The following is a 27,919-nucleotide window of genomic DNA, read 5'->3' on the forward strand; positions in this document are numbered from 1 at the left end:
TTCTACACTCTTTCTTCAAATATTTCTCGTATTCCCCATGTGCGCAGGCGTTTAGTTTTTCGCATCGTGTTTTTACATATTCGTCATTTAAATTTTTTTAATAAAATCAATTGGTTGTAGTTCATGATTGTGTGTGGGTTAATATCACAACACTGAGGATTTGGCAATAACCTTTTTCATCTATTACAAAACAACACTTACGGGGCAATGTTTATTGTAAGAACAACATTTTTTTCTATGAATCGACATACTTTAAGCATTGTTGACGCTATTTCCATTTGAATGAGGAAATAGCGTCAATGACTTTATTTCCAAATTTTTGTTGACTTTATTTCGCGTTTGAAAAGGTAATAATGTCAATTGACTTTATTTCGCACCAGGGTGCGAAGATGTTAACGAAGATTGTGCTCCTTGCGAGGATGTTGACGGAGACTTTGTTTGAGCTGCTACTTGCGAGGATGTTATCGGAGACTTTATTTGTGTCGCTGACTCGCCTCGCTTCGGTGACCTAGGCTCAGGTGCTCACGCAGATGTTGGTTGTAGTTCGATAGACCTAGTCGTTAGTTGTTCGGAGCAAACTGGATTTCATCGTTAACGGTGTCTTCACAGAAGATGTAATTTTCGGTGGGCACGCTCGGACGTTTTGTCGATCCCTTACGTATACCTTTCCTTCACATTCGACTTGATATCTGCGCGTAGACTATTTGTCGCTTACAACTGCCGGTTTCCAACTGCTATCATGGTGTGGCTTCAGCTGCACGTATACGTCCTGGCCTATTTCCAGCTCTGGCAGTTGTTTTGCTCGCTTGTCATGATGAAATTTTGCTTTCTTACGCGCTTCTATGATTTTATTTGGTACATTGTGCTGAACTTCTGGTCGCAACCGCGATTGTTTCATTGGCAATTGCGTTCGTAACCGACGTGAATATAGCCGTTGGGCCGGGCTTGTCTGCATGTGGTTGGGTGTGTTACGCCATTCTAACAGCGCTAGCCAACGATCTTGTCCACTTTTATCTGCTCGCCGAAAGATACGTTTGACGATTTTGACTGCCGACTCTGCTTTCCCATTTCCTTGATGGTGATGTGGTGGCGTCAAAGTTACTTTCATACCCCAATTTTATGCGAACTTTAGAAACTCTCTACTGTTGAATTACGTACCCGAATCCGCTACGACTACCGATGGTATTCTCTTCCTACTAAATATCCGTTTGCAAGCTGACACTATGGTTGAGGCTGTCATACTTCGAAGCTCTTCCACTTCGAACCAGTCTGAGAATGAGTCGGAAACAATTAGCAAAATTTCTTTGGTGTTACCTGTCTGTCGTGGAACTTCGCACAGGTCCATATTAACACCTTGAAATGGCAACTCCGGAACGGTGACGACTGCAGTGGCAGCTTGGCTTGACTTGTCGACGTTTCCCAACACGTTTGACAATTTTGAATGACATTTTTGATGTGGTCAGTTATATTTGGCCAATAAACTGTTTCTCGAGCTCGACGTAAGCAGGATTCGATTCCCGTATGTCCATAATGTAGGGCCTCAATAGTTTGTGCTCTTAAGTTTCTCGGTATGATGGTTCTATCACCGCGTAGTAATATTCCATCACAGATTGTGATCTCATCGCGTATATTCCAGTAACGCTGAATTATCGTTATTACTGCTGACTTTTCATTTGGCCAGCCTTTCTGGCAAGTTTCCATTAGCTGGCGAATTTCCGGATCCTGCTCACTCTCTGAGCGAATACTCGTTAGCTGATCATCATTCAGTGATACTTCACTTAAGAGATTGATATTTTAAATTTGCATGCACATTTCATCGAATTGTTTTGTCTGTTGTATCGCGTATACTTGCTCATTTTGTGTGTCGGCCACTTGCTGGTGCGTGCGGCATTTACGCGATAATAGATCCGCAATGAATATTTCTTTACCTTTTTTGTACGTCAGTATGATATCGTATCGCTGTAGGCGTAGCATCATGCGTTGCACTCTTTTTGTCGCTTGCGCAACCGGCTTGTTGAAAATGTTGACAAGAGGTTGATGATCCGTTTCGACTTCGAAGCCTGCCTTGCCACACACGTACTGATCAAAACGAGTGCATGCGAATACGATTGCTAAGCACTCTTTCTCAATTTGTGCATATTTTTGTTCTGTCGCTGAGAGTATTCTCGACGCATACATCACTGGACTGCTCCGAGACCGAAACTACTAGCATCGCACTCGATCTGGACGTTTTCATCGACGTCATAGAATTGAAGCACTGGCGTTGCTGTGGTGAGCTGTTTAAGTCTCTCGAATGCATGCTGTTGCTCGCGTCCCCACTGGAATTCAACGTTCTTTTTTGTGAGCCTTCTCAGCGGCTCGCACACCTCCGAAAGTAGCCCATAGTAGCTGACTTGTCTTAGCCCCACTCTTGCTTTCTTGCGATTTAGCTTCATCCCTGCTTTTTGTAATGTTTGCAATGTATTGCGTAGTTTCTCATTATGGTCTTTTATTGCTTCGTTGAGCGTTTTTCCTCTGCCAAATATCAAAATGTCATCAGCTAACACTATTCTCCTGGGACTCCCTACAAGATTTCGACTTGCCAGTTTTGTTAAATTTCTGGAGCTGGCGTAATCCCAAACGGCAGTCTTAACCATCGATATCGACCGAATGGTGTCCAGAACGTCGTTAGATGACTGGACGGCTCGTCTAGCTTTAGCTGCCAAAATCCATTTCTTTCGTCTAAAGTGGTGAATATTTTCGCATCCTTGAGTTCGGGCAATATTTCTTCGATGGTTGGTATCTGAAAAGGCGAGCTTTATTTAATTCGAACGGGTCTATACATCACCTGGTTTTGCCGTTTCTTCTGACGATAAGACAGTTGCTTGTCCACGGTGTGTGCTTGTCGACTTTTTCAATTATTTTCCGTTTTTGAAGATCTCGTAGCAAGTCGTGCAATTCATTACGTACGGCGATTGGAATTCTGCGTGGTTGCTGCTGTATCGGTTTGGCGCTTGGATCCACCTCTAAATGTACTTCTCCCTCGATGAGACCATCGCCTTCAAAAACGTCAGCAAACTGATTCAGAATACATTCACTCGACGACATTGTTTCAATTGCGTTCGTTTCTTTAATCTGAATGATTTTTAAGCCTTGACACGTGTTTGCAGACAAAAGTGGAATTTGCGGATTTTTTACCACTTGAAACTTTATTTTCCTTATGTCATTCTCTGTTCTGCATTTCAGTATAGCTGACCCAATTGGTTGTACTATATTTCCCCCGAAACCTCGTAAAAGCACTTCTGTTTCTTTTATTTTTATCTCCTTACCGACAATGGCTTCCAGTTCTCGGCAACCAATTACGTTGCACGTCGACCCTGTGTCACAAAAGCATTTCACTTGAACTTCTTTATTTCTAACTAGAAATTTTAGCTTAGTGTAGATCAATTTTGCGTTATTCGCTTCCGATCGAATATTTTAATCATGTTTAAGCATTCTCCGCTGTCGCTGTCTGTCTCTGCTTCCTCGATTTTCGCTATTCGTTTTCGCTGCCGTCGTTCTGTTTTCGGAACATCGCTGGTGCTCTCGCTATTCGGTCGTTGCTTACAGACCTTTGCAAAATGATTTTTCTTGTTGCAGTTTTTGCATATTCTTCCATACGCTGGACATTTATTTCGATTGGCTTTGGTGTATTTTGCATGCACACCTCCTGCCTCTACGTCCAGCTGTCCCGTGTCAAAGCCTAAAGGAAAGGCTCAGCCTCCCTGGTGGTCACGGTAACTCTCGGTTCTTAGGAAAGAGGTTCGCAGACTGTTTAACCGGGAACTGGGAGGAATACTCAGTCAGTCTGACAAAGTACAATAAGGAGATCAGGAAGGCCAAGCGTAGTAGCTTCAGGACCTTTTGTGAAAACATTGCATCCACTCCTGTAGCTGCTAGGCTTCATAAAGCTTTGGCAAGGGACAACACAGGCACGAGATTGGTAATAAGGCTACCTAATGGGACCTTTTCAGGTACGGAACAGGAAAGGGCACTCGCCCTGTTGTCGGCCCACTTTTCGGACGTCATTCCCACCACTAGGGAAGCTATGTTCCGTGCATACAGGCCATCCCTATCGGACTGGAAGCTGGCTAAGAGCCTTATAAACCGGCAAACGGTGCGGTGGGCTTTGGACTCCTTCGAACGGTACAAGTCCCCTGGGGTGGATGGTATATGTCCAGTGTTGCTGAAGCTGGGTGAAGAGCTCTAACTCCCACATCCTGTAGATGTTATGAGGGACAGTCTAGCGCTGGCCCACATTCCCAAGGTGTGGCAAAAGGCCAGGGTTATCTTTATCCCGAAGGTAGGTAAGAGCGATTACTCTCTTGCCAAGTCATTCAGGCCGATAAGTCTCACATCATTTATGTTGAAGGCAATGGAGAAAATTATTGACCATGAGATCAGGTTTAACACTCTGAAACAGACCCCCATCTAGGAACAGGGACAAGCTAGGTACCCAGCTCCCCCTGGCTCTTTTCCCCAGAGACGATATCAACAGACAGGTTATCTTCAAAAGGAATTTCAGGACTTACACTTACAGCAAGGTGACCTGGTGTGCCTCTATTATGGAAAGGCGCATACAGGCGAGCACAATACAGTGGTACACTGAAACACCTGCGGGGATTGGAGCAGGCGTGTACGGCCCCAGGCTGAAGCTTTCGGTGCCCCTGGGAACCTTTCCAAGCATCTTTCAAGCGGAGGTCTATGCCATCAGTTTGTGCGCTGAGATCAACATGAGTAGGAATTATAGGAATGAAAGGATACTTATACTAAGTGATAGTCAGGCGGCACTTATGGCTCTCTCATCATTCGAGATCAAGTCCTCCTTGGTTTTGGAATGTGTCGAGAGGCTTAATGCTCTGGCGGAGGTCAATGATATCCAACTAATGTGGGTACCAGGGCACATGGGGGTGGCAGGAAATGAGGAGGCTGATCACCTGGCCAGATTAGCTGCTTCCTCGGCCCCGATAGGACCTGAGCCCTTTCTGGCAGTGGGACCAAGTACTATAAATGATATGCTCAGAAGGGACATTAGAAAACTGAGGGAACTGCATTGGCGTGACACTATGGGTCAACGTCATGAATTTCCCAAAGGACAAACTGAGGGTAATTACAGGATTTTTGACCGGCCACTGTAGGCTAAGAGGGCACATGTATAAACTAGGTATCTGGTCCAGCGACCTGTGCCGCTTCTGCGATGCCGCCAGGGAAACTCCCCTACACCTTCTTGTAGAGTGTGAGGCCGTGGCGCGCAGGAGGCTTAGAAGCATAGGGTACGTCTGGCCAAGAGAGGAGCACATACACTCACTGTCCCCGGGGTCCATTATGAAGTTTTTAGACACTCTGGGGCTTGCTGAGGAGTTGTGATGAGCTAGGGGCACAATAGACCCAGCGGTCGCAGTGCATTACCCAACCAACTATCTATCTATCTATCTATGCACACCTCCACAATACTGACATTTATGTTTGTTCACTATGTTCACGTGCTCTTCCATATGCAAGTTGTCTTTCATCGTTGACATCTGTATGTCAGCCTGCTGCTCTACTTGACAAATGTTTATCGCCTCCGACAACGTTAGATCTTTCGTGGTTAGCAATCGTTTTCTAACGTGATCATCTCGAATGCTGAATACTAGTTCGTTCCTAATGAGCTCGTTTTCCATTGCCCCGAATTCGCCAGTCGCTGTGAGTTGCCGTAAGCGATGAATGAAATGCTCGTTTGTTTCACCTTTTTCCTGTTTTGCAGTATTGAATTTGAATCTATCGTTGATGATGTTTGTGATGATGTGACAATGTGTGACTCCAGCGCATCTAATATACCAGAGATAGACAGCTTCTGCTCAGGAGTAATCGGCAACCGGCTAGGCCAATTATTGCCAATAGATTTGCGGTTCTCTGTTTTACCTGCTTAGCATCTAGCCCTGCTGCAATTTCATAGTTTTCAAAGGCTGCTCTGAAAAATTTCCATTCGTCTGCTATATTTGCCGCAGCGAGATTAAGTGGTAAGGGTTCTGGAATGCTCGACATTTTCACGCTCCTACGATTGCTTAAATTTGCGAAATATTAGTTTGATACACTCACATCCCACGCTGACACCATGTTCTATTTCATGCTGCTTGTTCTACAGCTTTCGTATAAGTGGTGTTTATTGAATAATCATGTCCTTACCTTATGACATTCGGCACACTACCCGATGTAGTGTTGCCAGCTATACATATTATAACAAATATATTTTGCATTCTAAAACAATTGAAACGCGTATCCTGTCGAAAAATTGAATATTAAGAAAATTTACTGTTTGAGAGTTTATTTTTATGTTTTCCTCTCATTCGGCTTTGTTTACTTTTAAATCTATTAAAATGTTTAAATCTCATCGCCGCCGGGAATACGAAATCTTGCATTCTCTCATTCTTGTTATCACATTGTGTTTAGTGTTGGACAATTTTTGCTCCCAAAATTAAAAACATAAAAAAAATTATGTCGAGCAAAAATTAAACTACTCCAAAACGCGAATATGTGGTAAAGCAGTGTTTGCATTATTCAACTTTGCGTTCAACAATTGCGTTCAACTCAACGCAGGGTTGCACGAAAAAAAAAGTTGAATGGCTAAATGTTGGCTGGCGACCAACTTTGTTGAAAGCGATTAGTTGAAAGGCCATTCAACCAAAAGTTGAATGCAAAGTTGAACAATGCAAACACCTTTTTATGGCGAATATTTTGATATTTTTTCATATTTTGATATTTTTAGCCATTCAACTTTTTTTATTGAAATTTTTCACAAATGTTTGATCCGAACCGAAAACCGAACCACTTTCTTTAAAGGTTTAAAGGTTCGTTTCAACCAAGTTTCAATAGATAAATGTACCCACTTTTTCCTTTTTGTTAAACATGGTAATACCTACCATGTTTTTTTACCATGTGACAATATCAAATGTAAAGGCATCCCATCTCAATTCACCCTTAACCTTGCGCGTTGTTGCACTTGACACTGGACACTTAAATTTGCGCGTTATTTTTTTGTTTTTCGAACCGTTGAACCGAACCGAAACCCCGGTTCAAAGACCAAAAAAACCGCTTTGACGAACCAATCCAAAAGTGCAACAACGGTTCGAACCGCTGAACCGAACCGACCAAATTTTTCATCCGGTTCACGTCCCTGATGAAAATATTAAAAGTGTTGCGCGTTTCCAAACTGCCAGAATTCGGTACACCTGAGCAAACGTTCGAATATAAAGTTTTTTGCTTTTCCGAGGTAGGGTACGTAGTTTGATAACAAATTGCTGACGCAAAATATCTTTAAACCTCTGAAGATGACCATTATCCGTGGAACAGGAAAGAGGTCGAGTTAAAATGATGCCTGCAACTTGTAACAGTACCAATTTTTGGATGCTCGGAATTTTCTGATAAAGATGTGGTGCTGCTAAAAATATATATACAGAAATATAAGCACGAAACTATGTATTTGTCACAAGAATTATCCACATAAGATGAAAACTACTGCAGTTTCATTTTATAAAATTTAAAAATTATGTTTGCACCATGTATTGTCTTCCCAGAGAGTTTTGCTCCACATCGAAATTCGTGCCCTTTTATTTTCTAAGTATAGCGAATAAAACTTCACACTTAAATTTAAGACATTCATAATAAAAATTTTATGAAGAAAATCACCGCTACGTTCTCCCAAATATAAACTGGGACGCAAAAGTGAAGCAAGTTTTGCCTATTTTTCTTTAGTTTATTTAATATTTATTATTTTTTATGAATATGTAGCTCATTACATAACAAACCACATATACTACAAACAGATTTCATCCTTGATGTAAAAATTATGAAAATTCTGCAAAATTTCAGCAAAACTTTTAACTTTTTAATTTGCTAAAATGACGCGTCCCAGTTTATGTGTATTTGGGTCACTCACTTAAAACAAAAAACATTGAAATCGGCTCACTATCTGATTGTTTTTCAATTTTATATAACACAGTCCGACATGAAACTTTTCTCAAAGATAAGACTAGCCATTTCTAATAGATTTTGGAGCACTAAATTTGTAAAAATATAAACTTGTATATTTGAATTTTAATAAAATAAGGCGAAGAGCAAAATCGGCTAAAAACTTCTAACATGGCTAACAAATCGGCTGCCGGCTAAATCGAATTTTTTCCGGCTGTTTGCTGTCGCAACCGGCTAAATCTAGCCGGATAACGGCTAAAATGGCAACGCTGGTTGTGTGCAGCCATGAAGTTTCAGTTCAATCTCTCTATAAAGGAAAAAGTGAGGCTGAATTTGACTTTTTTTGCAACTTTAACTACTAATTACTTAAAAACTATGAGCCTCCGGAGGGGCCGCCTTCAGATTTAATATCAGGGGGACTCCTCTACCCTCTACACCCTTTTTTTCAAAGACTGGTCCATCATTGGAAATTTTTCCCACTGTAACTGAGTTTTCAAGTGTACACTGAAATTCTGTACACTGATAAAATTGTGTACACTTTCTCATTTTGCGATTCAGTAAGTATGAGAATGAGTTTTAACTGTCAAAGTTGTGTACACTTCTCTTCCGAAAAACTCACTGAGTTTTATTCGGAGAGTTTTTGGTTGTAAGTTTTGAACTCGGTGTACACTACACTTTCTCACAGTTACAAAATCCAGCCATTGCTATCATCTTATCATGATTCAATAATAGCTCTGATCCAATACTTCTCGTGCAAAATCCTGTAAAAATGGCAAACAACAAAATTACTCTCTGAAGTGAGAGTAAAAAGTGAGTAACAACAAAATGTACCGGAACAAAAAAACCTTTTTTCATGTAAAAATGTCGTCGTGTGTAGCTACTGTGATTCATGTCATCCGCCTTTTAGACGTCTACATTTTGAGACACTATTTGGAACGAACTGTGAACACCCCAAATGCAAACACACACGTTTTCAGAAACGAAAACACGAGTTGCTTAGTCCCCTTTCAGACACGTCAAGTCTTGAAAGCAAGTTGTCTCTTTTGTGTTTTCTATTTGCTCCCAGACGCGTCAACTTTTATTGAATTCAAGTTTTTGGTTCTTTAAATGGGAAGCAACGAAAAGATCCAAAGAGACAAGAAAACTGGAAACGAATTGACGGTACAGAGGTATCCGTATTCTTCCCCTCTCTTCTCACCTCCTTCACCTTGGAACGAGCCGACTTGAAAGCAAGAGTTGATGTGTCTGAAAGCTGTCTTATTATCAGCGATTTCTCTTTTGGTGTCATGAACCAAAAATACAAGATCACATAAGAACGCGACGTTGTATTTGTAATGCCCGTATGATACTACGTTTTTTTCCTGNACAGTTTGATGCTAAAGATGTCTCAAAATGTAGACGTCTACATTTTCAGACACAATTTGGAACGAACTGTGAACACCCCAACTTTCAAATTCAGACCTTGTGTGGTAGAAGTGGTTGATGCTCAAAAAAGTGAAAGATCTATCACAATGTGGTAGGAGTCCGATCACTGCTCATAATACGAATTTCACTTTCGATCTTCGATAGCCAACGAAGATCGAAAATCGAAGGGCGTATTTAACAAGGCGTTTTCATAAAGGTGGTGTCGCAAGAACAGCTGCTTTAATTCGCCTCGGTACTCAGTTGTCAAAACTTCTTATGAGAGAGTGCGAAAGCGAGAGAGTTGTAATTTTCTTTTCGTCTTCCTCCTTAGGCGAAGAATAGCTTAAACAACTTTTGCCTTCAACTCAGGCAGGGTTGCACGAAAAAAAATGAATGGCTTAAAATATCAAAGTATAAAAATATATCAAAATATTCGCCATAAAAAGGCGTTTGCATTGTTCAACTTTGTTTTCTTCTTTTAGTTGTACGGCCTTTCAACTAATCGCTTTCAACAAAGTTGGTCACCAGCCAATATTTAGCCATTAAACTTTTTTTCGTAACTATTATTTATTACTGACTATTAGGGAGAGATTTTCAGTGCACGGCCGTGGTTTAAACGGAGTTTAAACGCCCAATCTCGCTGGTTTAAACTATGATCAGCCAATCAAATGTCAGCCAGCTGTTCAATTTAAACTCAGTTTACTTAATCTAATACTATGTTCAAATTGACGAGTTAAACATGTTAAATGAGCTTGAGCCAGTTAATTGAACAAAACAAGTTCATAAGCAAATTAAATTGCATGCAATTGTTGTTGGAAAATTGAACCAGTTAAATCATTTAACTCGTTTGAAAACCAGTTCAGCGCAGAGTTGTATCAGAAAGCTTTCTGCTTCAGCCAATCAGAAAGAGCCAAAAGCTTTCATTTGACGCGCCAACATTCAAAAAATTTATATTCTCAAAAATTTAAAAAATAAAAACTATAAAAAAATATCAAAATTGTATGCATGTCTGCCCGCCAAAAAGAGAGGCCAAGGCGGTAATTAGTTATCTTTCATCAGGTCTCATCGTACGCAGAGATATATAGTGCATACAAACTAAACATTTTGAAGTCTCTACGTAATCCGTGTGCGTTAATATCATGAAGCAGACATTCGCACAAAACAAATTGAAACACAAAAACTTGATTTTTAATATTTTGGACGGGGTGGAAAAATTTACTCTGGTGTACAAATAAATTGAAAATTGAAATTCGAAAGCTAGTCAAAATTTCCCATTTTCTATCAATTGGCACAGGCCGCACATGTTACTTTTATCGATATCGTACTCGTGTTATTGATACAAATTTGCCGATATACTGAACAACGATATTGGTATACTGAATATCGCACCGGTTTTCTGCATCTCTAGGCAGAATAAAAATAAAATCGTACGCATTTGATAAACATACGTATGAAGGTAGATCATTGATATGAATATGACGGGATGTACATTTGGTAAAGCTAGTTTTATTACTGAGGAATGGAAAAGTTGGTGCCGTCTCTGTGCAAAGGCTAATTCTCAATACATAAACATCATATCAGGACAGAGTCAGCTGCCCACGATAAGTAATAGGGGCTACGACTATAATACTATTGCAACTCTTATAGAAGATTTCTTTCGGGTTCATGTAAGAAAAGCATTTCAAAACAGAATTTGTACATACATATGTATGTATGCTTTTAATTTCATTTTATTCCAGGTTAAAGAGGATGAAAAGCTTTCGCAGTTGATTTGTACAGAATGTTACCAAGTAATGAGTTCTATAGTCATATTTAGAGAGCGTGTAAACAAAGTTCAGAAAATGTACGACGATTTGCAATGTAAGAACTACTTAGGCGAACTCAATTCAAATACATTGCTTGAGAAATACGACTTAATTGAAAATGAACCATTTTTAATACCTTCTGCCACTAAACTTCCAGTTGAAGAAGTTTTCGTGGCCGATTTGCCAAATACAACTGCATCGCAGTCATCAGAAATCGAAATAAAAAGTGAGAAAAATTTTGATGAACTGCAGACGGATATTCTTGCAGCTGACTTAGAGAAAATAGATGAATTCAAAGATCCATTTGGCGATGCAGAAAGTAATTACGATGACCCAGATTATTCTCCAGCGGAAAGTAGTGAAGATAGTGATGAAGATTTTGAAATAAGAAAGGGTGAATCAAAAAATATAACAGAACGGTCGGAAAATATCTGGAATACATCTACACATGGCTTGAAGTATAAGTACTCTTGCAAAATGTGCTCTGAAAGTTTTAAATATATCAGGGTTTACGGTGGTCATATGAAAAAGGCACATGGTGAAATAATTTGTCCACATTGCCCAGATTCATACAAACACACTCATCAATTAGAGTCGCATATGAAAGTTCACCCAAAGTCTTTTTCCTGTTCACATTGCGATAAAAGTTTCGCAACAAGACAACGTTTAGAAGGACATATAAAATGTAAACATGTAGCTCGGCCATCGCTTATTTGTGAAGTATGTGGTGTGACTTTGCCCAGAAAAAAACAGCTATCAGATCACATGTTGCAACACGCTGATTATGCCCCATTTGAATGTAAAGTTTGTGGTGGACGTTTCAAATTAAAAAAACGTCTAAAGGTAATATATAATAACACATACAGGAATATAATTGAATGCTTTGAATATAATTTTCCAGACGCATATGCAAATACACGGAGACAAGCATATTTGTCCTCAATGTGGCAAACAGTTGAGTACGCGAGCTATTCTTAAGAGTCATTTATTGGTGCATTCCGACAAGATGTCTCATAAATGTGACTTTTGCGGCCGTCTCTTTAAGCGGCCAAGCGCTTTGAAAAACCACATAATTGCCCATACTGACCTCAGACCTTACAAATGCGACTTTTGTGATAAAAGTTTCTCCACTGGGCCAAGTTGTCGCTTTCATAAAAAAACTATGCATCCGACGGAATTAGCTGCTCTAGAAGCAACAGGGGCTAAAGCTTATACCAAAAATATACCTAAACTACACGTACTAAAAGAAGTGTAAGTAATGTAAGGAAATATCTTGTTTAATTATAATATCGATTTCAATTAACCCGAAGGTCGAAAACTGGCAAGAACTTAAAACCACTGGCATCCAAACAAAATGGTTTTGGACATTTTGATAAGGAATTTCAACATAAACCCAAGACTACAGATACACAGCCCATAGCTGATGCAACCAGCTTATAATAAGTACTAGGAATGACAGGTACTGTCAAAATTCGACGGTTTTTCTAGTTTTTGGAGCCCTGGGGAATGTTTTCAAACATAGCACGTCGATTGAGTTATAAGGAACAAAATTACTCAAAAGAAAATATCCTGCTTTGGAACTAAAAGGTGGCTACATATTATATTTTTTAATATTTTATTACCTAGGCAACGATTTCTCTATTATCAATGTTTTTTATAAAAATTCTTTAGTCGTCAGACAAATGACCTTGGTCAGAAGTATCTGAAATATAGATCAACACTGTCATATGAACCAAGTATACTGGCAGTAGCATACAATTGTCCATAAAAACAAGGTCATACAAAAAGAGGAAATAATTGGAAACTATGGAACGAAAACAGCAAAAAAATGCCAAAATAGGGCAAATGAATGCGAGGGATTAATATACGCAAGCCAATTGAAATGCCAGTTAAAACTTCACTATCTAAAGAGTTTTTATGCATTTGTTACGTTTTTTGTTTTTATGTTGCGTATAAGTAATTCGCTGAGAGTTACAGCCCTATTCTAATAAAACCTCACAACTGAGTTGTGAGCAAAAATTTGTGAGGTCTATTTTGTGAGGTTATTCTTGCCCACACCTCATAAGAAAAAAGCTCAACCAAATCAACACACGAGGTGAAAAGCATTTTGCTGTCTAACAGCTGTTTCGTAAATAAAATAAATACAAAAAATGGATGCTGAACAACAGGAAAAGTAAATATTTTTGCAATTTGTTTATTTTTTTGATAATTACTGAGTTTATTTATTTTCTAGGCGAAATCAAAAAAAAAAAAAAAATAAAGCAGGAGTAGCTCCAGTACTTTACACAGCTTGCAATCCACAACTTGGTGCAAAAGTTTGTATGGAAATGAAATCCTATGCCTGCTCTAACTCTTCCGAAACTGCCGAAAAAACAAGCAATAACTGCCATTACTGAATATACTTTTAGTTAAAAAAATAAAAAATAACACAGACACTGATAGCGAACGAAAATTAACAAAACATTTGCTCAATAAAAATCGGCTGTTTTTCTCTTGTGAGGGTCTCATTCGTACATCATAAATTTTCTCACAATTGTGAGCGTATGAGCTTTCGAATTTACGCCAGCATAGGGATAACCTCACAATAGTGAGTGTGGTGATTTTTGTGAGGGCAACAGAATAGGGCTGTTAAATCGTTAAAAAATTGAATAGGGCAATTGTTGTGCTTCCGAACATCATCAGAATTAATTTTAGCAACATTAAAGTATATTTTTTCTGCATTGATAAACGAGGAATCATATTTTTTAGTATTTCTGGAAAAATTGGAGTATGGTATGCCTTATTATCTCGCGTAAAAGTCAAATGATGGAGTGCGGTCTTATATGTGCGTATACATATACAAGTGCGTGATAATTATAAAAACATACTTAATTTACTAAAAATACATCATAAATGTAAAAAATATGTTTACATTTCATTGTGCGGGGTTTTAATGCAACTATTTTGCCGAAGTGCAAGAAAATCGTGGGTGTGAAAGGTCGTTAGGGTTGGCTCCACGAATTTTTTTAAATTAAGCGGTTTTTAATAGCTTAACGCGATTTCAAATGCAAATAGCGATTCATATATATAATCGGAAAGTGAATTTCGCTAGATAGCAAAGTGATAGTGACACTAGTTTAAGCAAATCAAATTAAATTAAAGTATACTTTGACTAGGAAGAAAACGGTGAAAGTGAAGAGAATAGTGATAGGCGAAAAGGCGCGCAGCAGCGGCTTCGTGCTTCACATCTAGTAAACATAACACATACATACAAACACAAAGAACGAATTGTGAACCATAATAAACACCATGATAAAAATATTTATAAGGTACAATCGCTGAGAGCCAACTTTAGGAATTTTGACGTTTGCTAGCATTTTGAAAATTTCTCTCGCCGTCATTTCGCAATTGTTTGTTTTTATTTTCACACAAACCAAAGAAATATATTTCTGTCGAAACAACAAAATTTGAATATACATACATATGTAAATAAATAAATGGACGAAATTGTCAGTAATGGACTTCTGCCCGCATGTTAGGCGAAGCTTTTGGCATGCGTTTGAAGATATTTTACCTTAAAGGCACTGCACTTTTGCAAAGAACTATTTGTGCTTACATTGGGTCAGGTGGTATGGCAAAAAATGAGTCGAGCATACATAGGGGCACTTTGGCAAATCCGTTTTCATAACACCACAAACCTCCATCCATTTTTGCTGCATATACGATAGTTGCGGGAACTTGAGGATCTTTAGATTGCTTTGCTTGCAGAGGAAAAGGAATTTGGGCAGCCGTTAAAGCAGCAACTAATTTTTCGTTTTCAATTTTTTTAGTTTTTTCAACTTCTGAATAAATAAATATTTCAAATCATAAATTTTCATTTGGTTTTGAATTTCTTTGGCATTAGAAGCATTTCGAGAGAGAAAACTCAAAATGCTAGCAAACGTAAAAAAAAAACCCAATGGCGGACGAATTGAGCGAGCGGTTTTACCTTTAAATATTTGTATCATGAATAAACACAAGTGTCGATAACACCGTGCGACAAGGCTTGGGACGTCGGCAAATAAATAAAAAACACTGAAAAGTGCAGTGAAGTGTCAGCCAAGAAAATGATGCAAAGTGCAAAGGCCTAATACGCGGTGAGAGTGGAATCCGCTGTGAAGGTATATGCGGCAAAGCAAGAATGATAGAATACCACGATTGAGAGAATACAAAGGTTGCGCCGATCTCGGACCGCTATTCCTCTCTTAACGAATTTGACAGAATCGTTGTTTGCATGACGTCACACTTGTGCAACTAGTTTACGTTTTCCTTGCAACATTTTTTCTTCTTCCATTCTTGCTCACGTTTTGGCATTTCTCTCTCGCAATTGCACCAGTGTGACGTCACACAAAAGTTATTCTCAAAAATCCTCTCTGATCGGCGCAATCTTGTATTCAATAATTCTTGATAGAATACAAGATTGCGCCAATCGAGCTGAGAGCAACTGGCCGTGACGTCAAAATATACCAGAATGAGAGAGCAAGACGAACTCGACAAGAAAAAGAAGAAGCATCGAACAAAAGCCAGTATTGCCAAGTTTTGAATTTGAAAAAGCACCAAATTTTTATTGGTGTATTTTATGGACTTTATATGAATACATAATTTTATTGTAAGGATGCCGATTCAAATTAATAAAAATCAATGTTTCTTGCACAACGGTCGATTTCTTCTGGCATGATTGAAGGTGCTGCACATATTTCGTTGTCGCTTATGACTGTCACTGTGCTGTGATTTTGTTTAAATTTTTGTAAAATTGCTTACCACACTTACCATTGCTATAAATTTTACTTCCATTTTGTTAAGATTTTCTAATTTGATGTCTTCAAACTAAAAACAAAAGCACCAAAAGCGTCGCGTTTTGAATACCCACTAAATTTGGTGCGAAAAGCGTCAAAATGGCAACAGTATGTAAACAAATGTATTTTATGACGTCAGCGATTGGGTGAATGCTGTCAAATCGACGAAGAGAGGGTTAGCGGTCCGCGAATGGCGCGGCCTTTATTTTCTGGATCGTGGCGGCAAAGTGTTTTACTGGGCAAATAAATCCTCTGATCTCGATGAGTACAGTAAAAAAGTACTTGCGGACAATGCATATGTGCGCTTTATGTGTGATGGTTGTCTCACATATATGCATAATATTTATGAGGTGTTGCGAAACATGAATATCTCTATAGAGAATAATAGTAAAAACATAAAAGAATGTAAAGACGACTTTCAAGAATCGCAAAAAATGCAGGTTAAAGAGCTAAAGCTCCTTTTAGAAGCTATAGAGAGGAAATTCGGTGAGCGTATAGATGCAATGCAAAGAGTTCAAAAAACATGCGAAAGGAGCATTGCTGAGGCCAATAAGACGAAAGCTGTAGCTGAAGATGTGAAACAGCATAGCCAAGATCTATGCGAAGCTATGGTACGAAATGAGAGTGAAAGTAGAAAAATATGTGAAGAAATAAAAAAGTCAGTAAGTGAAGAGCTGAAAACAAGTCATCATAGCAAGGCCTCATATGCTGAGCGTTTAAAAAGCGGAATAGTGAATCACAAAGAGCCGAAAATAAATAAAGAGAAACCCCTCATAAAACCGAAAGAGAAGCAAGACGCGATGAAAACAAAAGAGGACCTGAATTAGAACGTTGANGGCAACAGAATGTAAACAAATGTATTTTATGACGTCAGCGATTGGGTGAATGCTGTCAAATCGACGAAGAGAGGGTTAGCGGTCCGCGAATGGCGCGGCCTTTATTTTCTGGATCGTGGCGGCAAAGTGTTTTACTGGGCAAATAAATCCTCTGATCTCGATGAGTACAGTAAAAAAGTACTTGCGGACAATGCATATGTGCGCTTTATGTGTGATGGTTGTCTCACATATATGCATAATATTTATGAGGTGTTGCGAAACATGAATATCTCTATAGAGAATAATAGTAAAAACATAAAAGAATGTAAAGACGACTTTCAAGAATCGCAAAAAATGCAGGTTAAAGAGCTAAAGCTCCTTTTAGAAGCTATAGAGAGGAAATTCGGTGAGCGTATAGATGCAATGCAAAGAGTTCAAAAAACATGCGAAAGGAGCATTGCTGAGGCCAATAAGACGAAAGCTGTAGCTGAAGATGTGAAACAGCATAGCCAAGATCTATGCGAAGCTATGGTACGAAATGAGAGTGAAAGTAGAAAAATATGTGAAGAAATAAAAAAGTCAGTAAGTGAAGAGCTGAAAACAAGTCATCATAGCAAGGCCTCATATGCTGAGCGTTTAAAAAGCGGAATAGTGAATCACAAAGAGCCGAAAATAAATAAAGAGAAACCCCTCATAAAACCGAAAGAGAAGCAAGACGCGATGAAAACAAAAGAGGACCTGAATTAGAACGTTGATCCGTCTGATCTAAAAATAAGCAATGTGCAGGGTAGGAAAAGTGGTACAATCGTTATTCAAAGCGAAAACGAATCTGAGCGCGATAAAATAAAGACTGCAATTGCAAATAAAATGAGTGATCGCTATGAAATTAGAGTGCCGAATACGCCTAAACCCAAGTTTATGGCGTTTGGAGTAAGCTTTAAATATGAGAGCGAGCAACTTGTAGAAATGATAAAAAAAACAAAATGAATGTTTAAAAAGTGCTGACTTTAAAATTATTAAATACATTGAAGTCAAGAAAGATAAGTCTAAATACTATAATGTGCTCATTGAAACGGACGTTGATACGTTCTCGGCAGTGCTCAAAACCGAAAAAATAAATATTGGCTGGGAGAAATGTAGAGTACAAGATGGTATGGGTGTGTCAGTCTGCTACAAATGTAAGGGCTTCAATCATATAGCTACGAAGTGCAAGGATGAAGAGGTCTGCCTGAAGTGCTTGGGTAATCATAAAACAATGGAGTGCACAAAGGAGCAAATAAACAAGTGTATCAATTGCATTCGTGCAAACAAAAAATTTAATCTAGGGCTCGACGTGAACCACTTGACAACAAACCGACAGTGTCCTGTTTACATTAAGAAACTAGAGCATAGGAGAAATAGAGCCAGCTCTTAACAATTACAGTCAGTTAATAGGAACCCTGGCATGGAGTTGACGGTTCACCCAGTACAGGAAAAGCATAACAGTTACTTGAAATGCATTTATCTTAACATAAGTAGTATAATAGCTAATAAAATAGAACTTGAAAGGCTAATTGAAATTGTTGATCCGGATATAGTTCTATGTTCCGAAACTTGTACAACAGAGGAAATATATGACTATGAAATACAGTTTCCAACATATCAAGTTGTAAGATGTGACTCGTACAGTAGACATACAGGAGGGGTAATCATAATATTGCGTAACGTTCTAGATTTTAAAATAAAACTAGACAAATCTATCGATAAAAATGTTTGGTGTGTAGTTATCCAACTGAAAAATCTCGAAACGAAATGGAAAATCGGGGTGGTCTATCACTCACCTAGTTCAAGTGATGCGGATTTTCTAGCATATATGGAGACCATTTTGTCGGAAATATGCGATAACATGGTAAATACCATTATTATCGGAGATATTAATATAAACCTGAATATAACGTCGACATATAGTAAGAAACTGAATGAGATATTCGCCCATCAGGCTATGAAACAGTTAATTAACTTTAATACTAGGGTTACTGAATATTCCGAAACACTGATCGACTTATTGTACGCGAACGCTAAGGAAGTGTCATGTGAAAAAGCGAAGGAACATAGAATATCGGATCATGAAACTATAATGTTCAAATGCGATATAAATAAACAAGGCCCTATGAGTAAACTGTCTGAAATAACTTTGTGGGATGGGTACAGCCCAGACAACCTCATAAATCTTTTGCGACAATGCCCCTTCGCTGACCTGAATAGTCTCAGTCCTGATGGTATGCTCGAACATCTTAATAATTGTTTGATTTCGAGTATGAATAAACTAACATCTCGTGTACAAAAGCGGGTCAAAATCCAAAAGAAATGGTATGACAGACAATTGACTGAAACTAATAAAGAAAAATTTAAGTTATACCAAAGGGCAGTGATCACTGGTGATTGGGTAGAATACAATGAAATAAAGAAAGCGTATAAAAAAATGATTAGAATTAAAAAAAATACAATATATGGAATACAAGGTGGAAATTAATAGAGGTGATAGCCGTTTAATGTTTAAACATTTGAAGAATATTGTCAATAATGCGGATCACAAAGAAAACATCAAAGGGGTTCGAATCAAGGGTAAAATATATAGTAATAGTACTGAAATCGCTGACAAGTTAAACAATTTCTTTGTTGATAGTATCAGCGATATTAATAGGAATATAGAAAACATTAACTATGATCCGATTCAACATAAAAATGGTCGAGGGACCTTTAAATTTTATGAGATTAGTACAGATGATATTATCCATATAGTAAAGAAGTTCAAGATAAAAATTGGTGGAAATAATTTATTATCCGAGGGTGTAATCAAAGACTCCGTTGAATACATGGGTCACTTTTACGCCCTATTAGTAAATAAGAGCCTTCAGTTGGGAGTAGTTCCGACAGAATGGAGAACTTCGACCATTGTCCCAATAAAAAAGGTCAAAAACACCATAAAATCGGAGGAGCTCAGGCCAATAAACACCCTTCCCAACTTAGAAACGGTTGTAAAACATCAACTATTAAACTATACTGAGTCAAATAAAATACTCATTAAGGAGCAGTCGGGTTTTAGGGCTAATTACTCATGCGAAACAGCTCTAAACTTGATCTTATCACAATGGAATGAGGACCTGAATTCCAAGAAAACTATCTTGGCGCTGTTTGTGGACCTTAAGAGAGCCTTCGAGACAATCGACAGGGAAATAATGCTAAAAAAACTCGAATATATTGGTATAGATAACATCGAACTTACATGGTTTCGTAGTTTTCTTTCTGATAGGAAGCAACAAACGGTGATTGGCACAGCTCTATCCACAAAGGTAGCAGTAGATATTGGTCTACCACAACGGTCGGTGTTAGCTCCAATTCTCTTTAATATTTATATCAACGACATAAACTCGGTATTGAAGTATTGTAAGATAAAATTGTTCGCCGACGATACCCTCTTAACCCTCGGTGACTGTAATCTACCCAGTGCAATGATTAAAATGCAAGAAGACCTTCATTGTTTGTATAAATGGTTGTGCGTAAACAGACTGCAATTAAATGTGAACAAGACAAAGTTTATGGTCATATCTAGAGCGGCTAACGTTAGCTCCGATAGTTACAGTTTAAAAATTAAAGATGAAGTAATTGAGAAAGTGAGAATCATTAAATATCTAGGTATATATATCGATGATAAGTTAAAATTTGAGGAACATATTTACTACACAGTAGCAAAAATTGGTAAAAAAATTGGTCTCAAGTAAAGATCATGTAAGTACTTAGGAAGGAGGTATAAGACTCTGGTCTACAGATCTATAGTTGAACCACATTTCATATACTGTCCAACAATCTTTTTTATAGCAAGTGACACACAAATAGATAAGCTTCAAAAAATGCAAAATAGGGCTATGCGATTTATCTTGAACAAGCGGTACGACGCACCCATACAGGAAATGATCGCAGAATTAAACTGGCTGAGCGTGAAACAGCGAATTTTCTATCACGCTATGAAATTCGTGTTTAACATAAAACAAGGTAGACTTCCAGATTATCTGAGTGATATCCTACGATATAATAGTGAAACCCATTCGTATTTACTCAGGGGGAATAAGAGCTTCAGGCTGCCGCTGTATAAAACGGAAATAGATAAGAAGAACGTCTTTTATAAGGGATTAAAATGTTACAATGAACTTCCAGCTCAAATAAAAAATTGTGAAAACGTTGGTACCTTCAAAAGGCTGCTACTTGATCACTGTAGAACATTGGCTATCAGATAGAAAGGTCCGACATGGAAACTAGTCCTTTCCATCCGTACCAGCTGGATGACTCTGGATCTAGTCCATTCAGATCACCCATAATGTATGAAATAAGAAGATCGGCATGGAAACTAGTCCTTTCCATCCGTACCAGCTGGATGACTCTGGATCTAGTCCATTCAGATCACCCATAATGTATGAAATAAGAAGATCGGCATGGAAACTAGTCCTTTCCATCCGTACCAGCTGGATGACTCTGGATCTAGTCCATTCAGATCACCCATAATGTATGAAATAAGAAGATCGGCATGGAAACTAGTCCTTTCCAACCGCTCAGTTGTGGCGGCTCTGGAAATTACACACTTAGGGCCGGTTGCTATCGACGTCACCGACACCGTATTATATGTATGGAGTAGAAAACGTCGATAACGATGTTAGCCGGTGATTAGTGTCAACCAGGCTTTGAGCAACCGGCCCTTTGACCGCATATCGTACGTGATATATTTACGGTACTGCTTGGAATCATGTCCATTCCAACAGCATCGAGAATATGCTATCTTAGTTAAATATACATAAACTATTATATAGCTTAGAAGGAAAAGTGTAACAGGTTAACTTATTTTAAGCATTAATGTTAACTTTACCTTTATTATATATTGCAATACATAATTCAAATGTATATACGTGAATGTATATAGGTCAAATGACTAATAAGTAAATAAATAAATAAATATATTAACTGAGGAATAAAACGGCATGCTGGTTGTTGTTGTTGTTGTAACAGCATACAAATTCCCCAAAGAGATTTTGGGCAGTGTTGCTGGAGTGACAGTCCTTGGCCAGATATAAATCTGGGTCGTTCCGGTTACGTAGACCCGACTGTCGTGGGAACGGCATGCTGGTCGACTCAAGCGGTTTGTCAAACTTAAGAGCTAAATAAATCACACAAGCTGCTGATTAAACCTGCTTTAGTATTTTTCCGTACACTTTTTTTGTAGATGAAAAATAAATTTCAAATTATCGAATTTCAAGTATCGATGTCTTCGATATATCGGCCTTGGAATATCGATTCAAAAAATCGATGATCGTCCTATGAAATATCGATATTCAGAATAATCGATACGATATCAAACATTCCTAGTGTGCATATTCTCGTTAAATTTTCCTTATGCATGTGTTTTTAGTGTTCGTTCAAAACCAGGCTGCAACGTGCTCGATACCCAAGAATGATAGAATACAAGATTGCGCCGATCAGAGAGAATTTTTGAGAATAACTTTTGTGTGACGTCACACTGGTGCAATTGCGAGAGATACAGTATTGGACATATCTATAGCACCCCCCTTTCAAAGCGATATTGTTTGCCACTTATGTTTAGTTATTTGTTTTTAAGAATTTTCAATTGAAATACAGTTCATTCTCTAACAAAACCCATATAAACCCATGTTTTAAACTTTTTAAAAGACCGCAAAAAAGCGCAACAAACTTTCCCTTAAATTTCAAACTTTTTTCTCAGAAGCTCTAGAATTTTTTTGAGTATACAGTTTTATAGCGCATTCAATTTTAGTCCAATAATGTGCAAGTTTCAAGTCGCTAAAGATTACCGTTGATTTTTTAGAATTTTATTTGTCTCATTTGCTTCCATATAACGACTAAACACAATTTATTTTTATATGGCAGAAACCCGCAACATCCTCGGCGAATAAAAAATTTAAAAAATCATCGGTAATTTTTAGCCACTTGAAACCTGCACATTATTAGACTAAAATCCAATGGGCTATAAAACTGCGTATTCAAAAAAAATTCTACCGCTTCTGAGAAAAAAGTTTGAAATTTGGGTGAAAATTTGTTGCACTTTTTTGCGGACTTTTAAAAAGTTTTAAACTTAAGTTTATGTGAGTTTTGTCAGAGAATGAACTGTATTTTAATTGAAAATTCTTAAAAATAAATAAATAAACATGAGTGGCAAACAATATGACTTTGAAATGGGGGTGCTATTGTATTGGCCAATACTGTAAATGCCAAAACGTGAGCAAGAATGGAAGAAGAAAAAATGTTGCAAGGAAAACGTAAACTAGTTGCACAAGTCTGACGTCATGCAAACAACGATTCTGTCAAATTCGTTAAGAGAGGAATAGCGGTCCGAGGTCGGCGCAACCTTTGTATTGCCTCAATCGTGCCCGATACCCATGAAGTATTTGTACACGGCTATCGAAGCACGGTGCAGCGTAAGGAGGTGGCGCCGTCAGAGGTACCGCTACTTTGGTTTTGCCGATTTTGACAGTTGTGGTAACTTGTAAACAAACCTTTGTTTACAAATCAGCGAAGGAGAAATTTAATTATATGTGAAAATTGTGTTAATTTGCAATTTGTGAGTGATTTTTGAGTTGAAGACTGCGTAAAAACTAATAAAATGAAGTGCTATGTGTTAAATTGCGACAACCGTCAAGATGCAAGATGCGTAGATGCAAGTGTAGCGCTGGGACGAATCGCTGCATTTTGTGTACATAGGGCACGGCAAAGCCGTTCCCGAAATGTTTCTTTATTATTACATTGACAGCATTTGCAATGAGTTTGCGGCATAAATGCAGTTGGGCTCCAAATCTCAAATTAAAAAAAAAAAATATTGGAATCGATAGAGATGATTGAGCTGAGTATAACGGTATACTTCCTTTTTTGTGCAAAGAACAACAACAACAATTATCAAAGGTTAAATTTCAAAATAAGCTATTTTTTAAATCAAGATTTCTCAAAAACGAATGAATGGATTTTAAAAATGTTGATCTTATTTAATAGCAAATTTGATTCCCTTTAATTTGCTATACGTGTTTTATATATATGTTGTATAGTTCTTACAAAAATTGAATTATTGTAAAATAATTATTTACATTTACTAAAATTTACATTTATTACAATTTTCAAGATCCATCCATCAGTTTTTAAGAAATCTTGATTTCAATAATTGCTTATTTTGAACTTTAACCTTTGATAATTTTTGTTGTTGTTGTTTGCCAAAAAAAGAAGTATACCGCTATACTCAGCTCAATCATCTCTATCGATTCCATTTTTTTTTTTTNGAGTTGGGCGAACGTTCCAAAAGCTGCTATTCAATCGCTTGTTTTGTATGGAAAAAGGTTTCACATGCAAATGGATTTTAACAATTCAGAATTTTTGTGAGAAAAAATTAAAAATATTTGACATTTTCGAGACCAAATAATTTGAAAATAAATCAAATCAGCTGCTCTACTGATACTACCTGTTCAATGTACCTTGATTCTAGCTATCGAAGTACAAAAAATACTCGGTACTTGGTAGAGGTACTCGAGTATATACTTCTAAGGACTGGTATCGGAACATCACTAGGTGTTTTTGTGGCAGATAAAAAAATAATCGTAAAAAATTTATAAACAAATTAAATACATAGATCATTGATATCTATCTATAATGTCGAATAAGAATTCAACTGTGGTAGGACAACTGGAAAATAGTGCAGAAAATTTTTTTGATGAAATATGGAGGACTTGGTGCCGCCTCTGTTGCAAGGCCGATATTCAGTCCATCAATGTTATATCGGGTCAATGTGGGAATTCCATTAATGAAACTAGCTATAGCTGCAATATAGACGCGGTACAGGTTATAGGGGAATTCTTCCGAGTTCAAGTAAGCGAAATAAAAGTTACATATACATACGTATGTATGTTTGCCTACACTACATATTTTTAGATTAAAGAGGATGACAAACTGCCACAAGTTATTTGTCAGGAGTGTTGCGGGAGGGTAAAAAACCTTATTCAATTCAGAGACCGCGTAAATAAAACCCAACAAATGTACGAAGAACTGCAGAAGTGTACAGACAAAGAAAACCTAGATTTGAATGGATTACTTTCGAAGTACGGTGTATTTAAAGACGAATCGTTAATAACTCAATATAGGAGTGAGCTTCCGGTTGAAGAAATTTTCATATCCGATCTGGTATCAGTTACATGCAATGCTGACGCTGCGAACATTGATGTAAAAACTGAGAAGGTATCTATTGAAAATCAGCCAAATACCTTAAGATCAAGTAAAAAAATTGAATCTCAAGATCCGATCGGCGACGAGAATGTAAAACTTGACGATAAATCTTATACATCGTCCGAAGACGAAGACAGTAGTAGTAGCGAATTTAGTTTCGGCGGCTTGGATTCTGTAGAATGTAGCGACACTGGAAGCCGTAGGAGTAGTGAAAAAAAGTCAAAAAAATCCACAAGAACATCTGAAGATATCTCTCGGGAAATTCACCATTCCTGCAGTATTTGCTCACAGAGTTTTCAACGACGGAGTAATTACTATACACATATGAAAAAAAAACATGGAGTTTTCATTTGCTCACAATGTCCGAGTTCCTTCAAAAGTGAATTTGATTTGCACGGACATATGAAAGATCACCAAAAGCTGTATAATTGTCACTATTGTGACCAAAAGTTCGAAAGAAAGGGTGGAATGATCAAACACATAAGAAATGAACATGAAAATAATGGTAAAAATGTATTTAGTTGCCTGCATTGTGACCGAAAATTCGAAAGAAAGGGCGCAATGAGCAGACATATAAAAATTGAACATAAACATGAAAGCCCGTATGTCTGCGACGCATGTGGAGAAGCAGTCCTCTCAAAGAAACTATTGAAACAACATATGTTGACCCACACTGACTTCACGCCCTATGTATGTAAAGACTGTGGAAAGGGATTCAAAGAGAAATATCGCCTGAAGGTAATAAATATAAGCATTTGTTATCATCTAAAGTGCATACATACAAATATCTTTTAGAGACACTTGGAAATACATGGAGATAAGCTGATTTGTACGGAATGTGGCAAGCAGTTAAGTTGCCGAGCTACATTCAATAATCATATGCTGGTGCATTCCGATAAGATGCCCCACAGATGTGATTACTGCGGGAGAACATTTAAGCGGGCCAAAACTCTTAAATATCACCTGATTGCCCACACAGGCCTAAGACCATATTCATGTGACTTTTGTGGAAAGACATTTTCAACTGGGTCTAGTTGTCGCTTTCATAAAAGGACTATGCACCCGGCGGAGTTAGCTGAATTAGAGGCTTCGGGAGCAATACCATATACAAAAAACGTACCCGATTTAAACACATTGAAAGCAGTGTAAGTAGTATACATATATCGCCGCTTGACGCCCAATACTTCGTATCCGCCAAATTCAATGCCACGTATGAGGTGGCGCAGAAAAAAATTAGTTTTGGTTACCCTGCATCAATGCTTGCCTACTTCACAAATGTAATGGTCAATAATTATTGTAAAAGCTCATATTTAGCAAGTTCAATTAGAAACCCATTTAAAATTTTTGAACAAAATAAGTTTATTTGCTCTTTTATGAAATTTTCTGACTACCCTATACGTGGTATGGAACTTGGCAGATTCGAGATATTGGGCGCCAGGCGACGATATAAATACAGGTGTCCACAAAATAATAAGAGTTGATATTGTGACCAGTTTTGGCTATTTGTCTTTTGTTTATTATTTTTTATAAAAGTCTAGCTGGTTATAAATTCAGATTTCAAACTTTGTACAAAAATTATAAAAATTTCGCAAATTTTCACTCAAATTTCAAACTTTTTAATCAGAATTTTTAGAAAAAAAAAATTGGGTATGCAGTTTTGTAGCTTATTTAATTCTAGTATAAAGAGTAGCAAGTTTCACACTGCTAAAAAATTTCACTGATTTTTGGCATTTTTTTTTTTGCTGGCAGTGTCCTCCATATAAAAGAAAATCGTCGAACATACTTTGTATGGAAAAAACGTGAAATACCTTCAACCAAAAAAATCCTCAAAAATCAACGGGATTTTTTAGCAACTTGAAACTTGCTCTTCATTACAATTAAATGGGCTACAGAACTGCATAACACAATTTTTTCTAAAGATTCTTATTAAAAAGTTCGAAATTTGGGTGAAAATTTCCGAAATTTTAATAATTTTTGTACAAAATTTTAAATCTGAATTTATATGGAGTTTGATGTATAGTCAGCTAGACTTTTATAAAAAAATAATAAACATTAAATAAACCAAAGACAAATAGCCAAAACTGGTTGTTGTTGCTGTTGACCCGTAACAGGCGGGGCCTAGTAGTGCCGCTACAACAACAACAACAACAGCCAAAACTGGTCAAAATATCGCACTCCTGTTATTTTATGGACCACTGTATGAATTTATGTAAATAAACACACCAATTGCAATAATATTTTTCTCTTATTTTTAAAAGAGCGCGCAAGGGAGAAAATTTAATGCCACTTGCCTCCAAACAAAAGGGTTATATAAACTTAACAAACCTCATATCAAATGAAGAGAATTATCCCGCAACATCAACGATAAGTAAAATTATCCAACACATAAAACAGGATTGAAAAATTATTATAGTAGATGCGATACATAAGATAGAACTAAGGGTAAAAATTAAGTTATTGCCCAACTGTGGCTTTTTTAAGTTTTATAATAAAAAATGATGCGCAACAGATTCAGAGATATTTCGAATTAACTTGAATTTTCGAATATTTCGGCCTCAATTTTTTTTTTATATAAGTGTTATATTACGTTCAAATTAGCCCCATTTAACTTGTTAAATGAAAAAGAGCTTTTTGGAAAACATAATCGTCCACATTGAACATTTGGAGATAACTTTGACGGTTGTTTGATTACCAATAAAAATTTAAAAAAAAAAAATATTCAAAATCAAGTTTTTGTATTTCAATTTGTTTTGTGTAACGCAGACGTCAAGGCGAATTAATATAAGGTGATAGCAGGAGTACAAAAACAAAAATTTACATGTATTTTGTTTTTGCTTTGGCGGCATAA

At 37.4% G+C, this 27,919-nt stretch overlaps 3 protein-coding genes across 4 annotated transcripts; 2 read left to right on the forward strand and 1 right to left on the reverse strand.

Moving 5' to 3' along the window:
* Positions 1-384: 384 nt before the first annotated feature.
* LOC108357925 (uncharacterized) lies at positions 385-3,353 on the reverse strand. Its single transcript, XM_017609010.1, has one exon. The coding sequence runs from the start codon at positions 1,106-1,108 to the stop codon at positions 701-703; it is 408 nt and encodes a 135-aa protein (XP_017464499.1). The 5' UTR covers positions 1,109-3,353; the 3' UTR covers positions 385-700.
* Positions 3,354-10,742: 7,389 nt separating this feature from the next.
* Positions 10,743-13,823, forward strand: LOC108357926 (zinc finger protein weckle-like). 2 transcript variants are annotated; one of them, XM_017609012.1, is made up of 6 exons: positions 10,743-11,039; positions 11,112-12,020; positions 12,079-12,428; positions 12,488-12,764; positions 12,849-13,350; positions 13,411-13,823. In XM_017609012.1, the coding sequence occupies exons 1-4, from the start codon at positions 10,842-10,844 to the stop codon at positions 12,615-12,617; spliced, it is 1,587 nt and encodes a 528-aa protein (XP_017464501.1). In that variant the 5' UTR covers positions 10,743-10,841; the 3' UTR covers positions 12,618-12,764; positions 12,849-13,350; positions 13,411-13,823. The 2 variants fall into 2 exon arrangements, with proteins under 2 accessions (XP_017464501.1, XP_017464500.1); XM_017609011.1 differs by having other exon boundaries at positions 12,488-13,350.
* Positions 13,824-24,291: 10,468 nt separating this feature from the next.
* On the forward strand, positions 24,292-27,581 carry LOC108357927 (zinc finger protein weckle-like). The gene is made up of 4 exons (XM_017609013.1): positions 24,292-24,717; positions 24,781-25,809; positions 25,867-26,216; positions 27,330-27,581. The coding sequence occupies exons 1-4, from the start codon at positions 24,502-24,504 to the stop codon at positions 27,469-27,471; spliced, it is 1,737 nt and encodes a 578-aa protein (XP_017464502.1). The 5' UTR covers positions 24,292-24,501; the 3' UTR covers positions 27,472-27,581.
* The last annotated feature ends 338 nt before the right edge of the window (positions 27,582-27,919 follow it).

Source organism: Rhagoletis zephyria, unplaced genomic scaffold (assembly GCF_001687245.7).
Source record: "Rhagoletis zephyria isolate East Lansing unplaced genomic scaffold, Rhagoletis_zephyria_1.1 Rzeph_scaffold_00182, whole genome shotgun sequence".
In the NCBI taxonomy this organism is placed as follows: domain Eukaryota; kingdom Metazoa; phylum Arthropoda; class Insecta; order Diptera; family Tephritidae; genus Rhagoletis; species Rhagoletis zephyria.